The sequence below is a fragment of the Drosophila obscura genome, unplaced genomic scaffold, assembly GCF_018151105.1.
Source record: "Drosophila obscura isolate BZ-5 IFL unplaced genomic scaffold, ASM1815110v1 contig_206, whole genome shotgun sequence".
Taxonomy (NCBI): Eukaryota; Metazoa; Arthropoda; class Insecta; order Diptera; family Drosophilidae; genus Drosophila; species Drosophila obscura.
Window position 1 is genome coordinate 1 of NW_024542797.1, and position 8,513 is coordinate 8,513.

The window sequence follows — 8,513 nt, forward strand, 5'->3', positions numbered from 1 at the left end:
CTTCCCAGGAGCTATGGCCCTAATAGAGACATTTGGGTTTGGTGTTCCCATTTCCCTTTCATTGGCTACAGACGATGAGTTTATTGACACATTCGGTTCGGTATTTGGCCTTGGAGTTTGCACCGGTGTGCCATCGGAAGCTAGGGTCATCCTACTTAACTGTCCCCGTAGACTTTCTTCAATCGAATTCTTGATGAACGAACCCAGTTCTAACATCATGTCTTTCTGTTGGCCTTTTATAAGAGCCTGAATGACCTCCATAGTACTTTCTGGTATATCTCCTTCGGACCGATGACTGGCACTACCTAATGAATGATCCCTAAATTGTTGAGCCTGTGCCCTAGTCTGTATTCCCCTATACGACGCAGTTCCGCGTCCCGCTTTGGCTTAGCCCCTTTGGACTCTTGATGTCTTCTGTCTGGAGAATTGGACTCTCGATTAGATCCGATGTCTAAAGGCACTATTCCCGAACTCACACCAGGTGGTAGTTCGGCTGCTAGAGTGTTCTCCTCAAAAGAAAGTTCTTCTGGATTAAATTCTACTTTACAAATTGGGCAAATCTTGTTATTTTTCACGTATACTTGCATACAGGTATCATGGTATCGGTGACCACAGGACGCAGTACATATTAATTGGTTTCTTCTGAGGGCTTCTTGACATATACCGCAGAGCTCTTCGTCAACTCCTCCTGACGCCTTACGCCCTGGGGTACGTTGTACTGGCATGTTATCCACAATTTACTTTAATAACTGTATTGTTCACTAATGATACTAGTTCCTTACTATAGAACCGTAGTTTATATTCGATTTTCAAAAAAAATTTATAAAAGTTTGTCCCTTTTCGAGCATGATTCTGTCCGTTCTCCGTCTACACTATTTCTCGTCAACGGAATATAGCCTTAATGAACTCTACTTTGGTCTATGGAATGTTTATGTGGTAGGTAAATTTGGCCATGGCTGACCTTCAAATCTATATCTAAAGAGCAGATTTCCGAAATTTCCATTACCCATCCTTCATAAACGCTTGGGGCTTCTCCGTTGATAATTTGGCCGACCTGTCCGCATTTGTGAACAGCTGTCGTATATTCGCAAATTAACTTCGTTAACCTTTACAAAATGGTTGCTGTCTTCCTCTTACTGACTGGCGAATTATATCTGGTTGGCTATTCCGAATCTCAGAATCTAAAACCAAAATTCCTTCAATAACCTCCGTTACCGTAGTAGAATTGGGACACTGTTAATTTTTATGTTGGGTTATACAAAGAGCTTAATTTTGGGGTTTAAACCAGTAGTAACTAGCTTTTCTTGTTAACTCTGGGCCCACGTTGGGCGCCAATCTATGTAATGTGCGGAATTAATAAGTGTGATATAGTATGTACCGATGTTGCTGGTACCTACAATTCGGATGGTCGTACACCCAGAGTATAGCAGGATTTCGGAACGTGTACCTCTAGCTATGCTCTAACTAGCTCGTCGGAATGTCGTGGGATCTTTCCTACTCCCCTATGTGCCATACAAACACATTTGCACAGATATTTTAGGTACACGGGATTCAAAGTTCAGAAGGAACGTTCAAACTATAATAATAAAAGCTTCGAAATGTCAATGAATGGATTAGGGGACTACCGACAAATAGTATGGCTATATTCCGTTAATGTCGGGGAAATCAGATGACATTGACCCCCTTTCTCTACCCTCCATACCTTTTGTATACCTTCTAACTGACGGCATACCCTTAGAAAGTGTACTTCTCTACAGTAATTCGGACTCGATCATGCTCTACTTAGGACAAACGCAACAGATTTAATATTTCATTTATGTCTATTAATATTCCTTTAATAATTCAATATTATCGGGGCTTGACTTCATGTCTTTCTCCAAAAGTATAGGTTTTGTTTCCAAAACAATATATATATATAGAGTAGCAAAAGAGTAGGTTAAGAGAAACTTATAATTAGTTCTATGCATACATATATATATATATATATATATATATATAATAAGAATTCCCGAGTTCACAAGTAGGTTTTTAAAAAGATATTTTATTTAACCGAACTTATAAAATAGAACATAGGATATGATAATGAATTCCCCAACTCAATGTTAGAAAGTCTCAAACGGAACTCCCTTCTTGTTCTCGAGTTATTGATCTCGAGACCTCTGTTGGGAAGCTTAAAGCTTATCTCCTTAAGCTTTTGGCTTCGGCTGATATTTCGTCTTCGTGATTGAGTGATGATAGCTTCGACTGAGAGAGGCGAAGCTTCGGTTGTGAGAGGCGTTGCTTTGGTGAGAGCGGCTGATAAGCGATGCGTTGGTCTATGTGTGAGAGGCTTGGAAGATGCGTCGGCTTGGATGAAACAGGCGGCCGCAGCTGGTGATTGGTGTCAGCTTTCATCTTGAGAACTCACTTGTTTACAAGAGTTCTCCCTTCTATTGGAGTGTGGGACTGATTCTGAATTAGTCATAGTGTGGAGTGTGGGAACGAGCTGATAACGTATTGGTCAGCGACGTTCTATTGTATTCCAGAGTTTTGGGTTGCATGGGACTTCCTGTTGATTTCGGGATGGACGAATCATGCGTTGTTTATTCAGGTGTTGGGGTATCTTCTTATATGTTTATCTTATTTCATATAGATGCGAATACATGGGTGTAAGGGTGAGTGCTGGGCATATGCATAACGTGTATGGGTGTGGGAGTGGTTATGAATATGTCAAGTGCTTAACGTATACTTAATGCGTATGTAGGTGTAGGGCATTATGGATATGTTACTCCCCCGGCATTTCTTATAAGCCTGTCCTCAGGTTTTCACTTTAGGGTATAGGGAGGGGATTTCCTCTATAACTATTGGGTTACTATTTTCTTCATCTTTTTCGTCTGCTTCATTAGGTTTTACATATTGAATAGTTATATTTTTAGGTATTTTCTTAAATTTGACAATTAGATACCCAGTTATGCTTATTATTGATAAAATGAACATAATTATTATAACTATCTGTAATATATTATTATATTTTGTTTGTTGTATAATTATTTCTTTTGTCTGTACATAAGACAATGGTTCTAATCTAGTTATGTTATTACTCACATAGACGTTTTGTGTAAAATCTAGCATTGAATTAGTTATTGTGAATTCGTTTAATTGAGTTGAACAATTGTAAATCTTAATTATATTATTGCCTTCGATTGTTATTTCTTTGTCTAAACAGTTTTGGTTTAATTTGGATTTTGGAAGGTTCCATGTTAACAATATATTTGGTTCAACGTAATTAATTTGGAAATTCTTAAAAGTTCTTGTGTATGGACATTTAGTGGGTTTTTGCTTTAAAATCCCTTTTATACAACTGTCTTCTATTATTTGCTTAGTTTCTTTGTTATATATTTTGTCTTCGTAAATATAATATTTGTCGAATATTAATTCTGTTAAAATATTATTTTGGTTATCTGGATAAGGCACAATTTTATATATTGGGATATTAGCGATTTCGCTCGGAATATTGGAGATTATATAAATTTCGTTTGTATCAACTTTTAGCCATGTAGAAGTTTTAATATTTAGCAATTTCTCAGAATTTATATGTTTCAGGTAATCTTGTTTTAGTAGTTTTGGGTTAAAAATACCAAGTCTAGTTAGTTGCATTCCCATTTCTATATCCTCTATGTATTCAGTGAAATGTTGTAGGTTGAAGATTAAAATTTCTAATTGTTGATTTTTGTTGGTTTCTTCGTTTAATTGGTTTATTATCTCAATTCCATGGTTTACTACTTCTATAACTGTAGGGAGCACGAGAATCACTAAAAGGCTCACGATTTAAGTAGTTTAATCTTTTTTATTTCGCTTGGTCAGTATTCAGCCGCTCGTCTTCCAACCAAAAGTGCCGGCTTCGATCACGATCCCCGCTTCCTTCCCTATCGATATTATCTCTACGATCTATTCTAATATATTCTACTCGCAACTCCGCTGCATGTATCGAGTTGGTGAACGATACCTACGCGCGCTCCTTAATATTTAAATGGTGTCTCTCTAAGTATTTACAGTACTCTACTTATATTACTACAATTCGGCCATCCTGACCGGAGTGCTCCTGAACTCCTTACAGTTGCCTTGGCTTCTTGTTGGCCTTATTTTTAACACGTGGTTTCATTCTTATTTTACTATCCTTAATCTATATATTAAAATCATTTTGTGTCATTTTTCCCTGTGACATTTACCTCGTTTCCTTTTCCCAGCCATGGCTTCATATTCGCTACCGCCCACACTCCTTTGTACGGGATCCTAGACTGCTGAAATCCTTCTACATCTTCCAATACGTATCTATCGTTTCTTAACACTTTAGCTATCCTATACGGCCCTTTGAACTTCGGAATAAGTTTTTTAGATACCCCTATATGGGTATCGAAGTTTTTCACCATGACTAGATCGTTGTCTTTGTATACATGTGGCTTTTTCCGTCTTGCGTCTGCTGCCTGTTTGTTGTAGTCCTGTACCTTTTCCTGATGAGTGTTTGCTTCTGATCTAATTTTTTCTAAATCCCTGGTCACTCGTTGCTCGGTTAGCTCTTTTAAACAATCACCTAGTAGATCTGACACTTCGATTCTCTTCCTGACCCCGAATAACATACGACTCGGGTGTTCATTAACTGTCCTTTGAATTGTGTTGTTCATTGCGTGTTCAACTGTTTGTACCACTGTATCCCAGTGTAAACCTTTCTCCGGGTCGACGAGCTTTGCGATCATTGGTCCTAAGCTTCTGTTAACTCTCTCTACCTGGCCGTTGGCTTGTGGCGATCCTGTAGCTATCTTTATGTGCTTAACGTCGTTCTGCTCTAAAAAATCCCCGAACTCTTTTGATGTGAAACAGCTTCCTCTGTCTGATACGATGCATCTCGGTCTGCTGTAAGCCCGAAAATAATCGTTCATTGCCTTAACTGCTTCCCTTGAGTTAGTGGTTTTTGTTGTGTAAAGCCTTACAAACTTGGTGAACGCGTCTATAACTACTAATATATGCTTGTTCGCTCTACTTTTGTCAACCGGTCCAAAATGGTCGATATGTACCACATCGAATGGAACCGATCCTTTTGGTACCTTGTGCAAAAACCCTTCCTCCTTTCCGTGCTTCGCCGAATACGCTAAGCATTTGAGACAGTTCTCTATGTGCTTTTTGGTTTTTTCCCTAACGCTTGGGAACCAGTAACTCTTCGATATCGCATCGGTCATTTTGTCTATTCCAATGTGTCCTAACTCATCGTGGTATTTATAGAGTACATGGCTTTCCATCTCCTCGGGTACGCAGAACAGGAGGGTATCGTTATCCTTCTTTCTATATACCACTCCGTTTCTCATCTCGTAATGTTTGTGCTCGGACTTCTGCAATATCTCTTTTAACTTTAACAATTTGTCGTCTCTGTTCTGGCATATTATTAGGTTTTCTTCAAAAGTGTTCGTGTCTATCGTCAGTATCTGTGTAACTCTTCTAAGAGCGTCCACGTGTTGCATTCTGCTCCCGGCCCTGTGCTCTAACTTGTAGTCATAATTCTGTAACTCTAACGCCCAGCGGGCGATGCGTGGATTCAGTGCTTTCTTGTTCAGTGTCATGGTTAGTGCATTGCAGTCTGTCACTATCTTAAATGGTATGCCTTGAACATATATTCTGAACCGTTGAAGGGAGTAAATTATCGCTAGAGTCTCTAGTTCGAAGCTGTGATATTTTGCTTCGGTGACTGTCGTCCTTTTGGAAAAATAAAACACTGGGTGCATCTTGCCATCGCTCTTCTTCTGCATTAGTATCGCTCCGAACCCTAAAGCGCTCGCGTCGCAATGTAACTCTGTTGGATCTAGGGGATTATATAGTGCCAATATTGGCGCTTCCAACAAGTTATTCTTTAGCTGCTCGAAACACTCTAATTCTGTGGCTCCGAACTCAAACTTTCTGTCTTTTTTGACGAGATCATAAAGAGGCTTGGCTTTCGTCGAAAAATCCTTCACAAACCGCCTGAAGTAAGAACATAGCCCTAAGAAACTTTGTACTTCGTTCGTTTTCATTGGAACTGGGAACTCTTTCACTGCCTGTAATCCTCTGGAGTCCGGTTTAATCCCGTTACCAGAAATAGAATAACCCAGGTACTTGACTTCTGACTGCAAAAATTCGCATTTATCTAACCTCAGCTCGAGTTTGTTTGCTATCAACCGTTTCATCACTTCCTGTAGAATTTCCATGTGACTGTCACTATCTTTTGTCGCTATCATTATGTCATCCATGTATATTATCACTTTGTCTTCTTTTACCATGTCGGCGAAAATCTTGTTAGTGAACCTTTGAAAAACCGCGGATGCGTTGCGCAGTCCAAATGGCATCCTTAACCACTCGTATTGTCCCATCGGCGTCGTGAAAGAGGTATATTTGACTGAGTCGTTGTGCATGAAAACGTGGAAATACCCGTTTTTCAAGTCTAATTTAGTGAACAGTCTTTTTTCTGCCAGTTTATCCAACAGGTCGTCTATCAATGGAGTCGGGTAGTTGTCTTTTATCATCCCCTTATTGAGTGTGCGATAATCGACGCATAACCTTAACTCTCCTGATTTCTTTTTTATTAGTACTATGGGCGAGACATATTCCGACTCGCTGGCTCTGATGTAGCCTTTCTCTGTGTACTCGTCTAACATCTTTTGAACTTGCGCCTTTTCGCTATACGACAGCCTTCTGGGGGGACAATGGAACGGCTTTTCGTGTTCGAAACTTAATTTCATCTCCCACTTTGTTTCCGGTAAATCTGGTCTGATTGCGTCCACATAGTCCGTTCTGAACAGTTTCATCAGCCTTTCTACTAGTTCCTGGCTACAGTCTGTACCTACTTTCAGGTCACACTCGTGCTTTACGGCGGGATATTCGTGCGGCAGATCGCAAAAGTTGACCCGGATGTTCTCGCATGTATCAATGTCTTTCAACCGCCCCCCTGCTGCACCATCTTTCCCTCCGAAAGACTCGTTTTCTCCTTCCCCTTCATTTTCTCCTACGTACTCGTCTTCTGCTTTACCTTCTTCTTCTCCTTTATACTCGTTCTCTACTTCACACTCACTTTCTTCTAACCACTCACTATGTATTACACACTCTTCTTCTAAACGCTCGTTTTCTCTTTCACACTCATTTTTCTCTTCGCACTCGTCTTCCTCTAAACACTCATTTTCTCTTTCACACTCATTCTTCCCTAACCACTCATTTCTCTCTTCTTCTTCGTCTTCCGTTTCACACTCCTCTTCTTCGTAATCGTCATTTTCAGCTTTGCCAACGTTCTCTTCCCCACTCTCATTTTCCTTGCAAATGTCACTTACAATCTTAAATTTACATAATCTCATAAAATCTCTACCTAATACAGCCTCATGGCCCATCGACTCGTTTGCCACTACTAATAGTTCAAAGTTAATTTGTTCTTCATTAAAAATTACAAAACCGGAAACTTGTCCGAAAACACGAAGTCTACTGTTGTTAAGACCAACGTATGTGTGGCTCGTATTTTTATTAATAACAAATGTAGGCTTCTTCGTTTCATTGCCATACTGTGAATTACATGAACTTAACTCGCCTTCTCGGCCTTCTGTCGCATTAATTTTGGTTTCTTGGTTGTGATATGAACTTAAATCTACTTGATTAATATTGTGTCCATTTGAGAGGCACGAGATCTTCACAAAACTTATTGGGCTCCCTGAGTCGATGAGGCAGTCTAAGACAAAACATTTATTACTAAAATTCTTAATGAATATGTTAAATTTACGGATGTATTCGTTCTGTACCTTATCTTTCCGTTCACCGCAATGTGCTATCTGGTGGTTCATGCTGCCGCATCCGTAGCATGCTCCTCTTTCACGCTTGGGCTTGCGACAATCCACTGCCATGTGGCCCAACGAGTTGCAGTTATAGCAGCGGACCAGTGACGAAGACTCTCCCGAGATGCTCCTTGCTCCTGGTGGCGTGTACTTCTTCGGCAGCATGACTTTCTCGAAAGCCCTCAGCAGCTGATACGGCGCGACGAAACACTGCATATGGGCTTGACAGATGGGCAGTGTCTCATCTGGGATGCCCTCGACGATGCCGTCGATTAACTCTTCGGCGTCGATGGCTATGCGAGACGCTAGCATCATTTTGTCGTTGAAGTAGCCGACGAACTCCTCGTCGCGCATCCACGACCGTGACTCAAACTTGCGGCGGAGTGATAGCTTGCTTTCCTTGAGTTGAAATGTATTCTCCATTATGTTTAATAGTTGATCAATTGGCGTGGACATGTGCTGTACCTCAGAATGCAGCCACATTAGGGCATTGTCTTTCAGCTTTGACATCAGCAGCATCAGTAGCTGCTCATACGACAGTTTGTTTATCTTTGCCGTCGCTCTGAATTGCGCGATCCAAGCAGTGACGTCACTATTGTTGCCGGAGGTGTTGCCGTGGTAGTTTGGCAACATGTCTTTCGCAACATTGAGTCGCGAGAGGCTAGACTCAATATTGACAGACGTGCCTGCACACAG

General features: G+C 40.5%; 1 protein-coding gene across 1 annotated transcript; it reads right to left on the reverse strand.

Annotated features, from left to right (window-relative positions):
* Positions 1–7,620: 7,620 nt before the first annotated feature.
* Positions 7,621–8,032, reverse strand: LOC121404480 (zinc finger CCHC domain-containing protein 13-like). Its single transcript, XM_041594018.1, has 2 exons — positions 7,785–8,032; positions 7,621–7,714 (listed from the first exon to the last, which is right to left on the reverse strand). Exons 1-2 carry the CDS (start codon positions 7,980–7,982, stop codon positions 7,685–7,687), a joined length of 228 nt encoding a protein of 75 aa, XP_041449952.1. The 5' UTR covers positions 7,983–8,032; the 3' UTR covers positions 7,621–7,684.
* Positions 8,033–8,513: the final 481 nt, after the last annotated feature.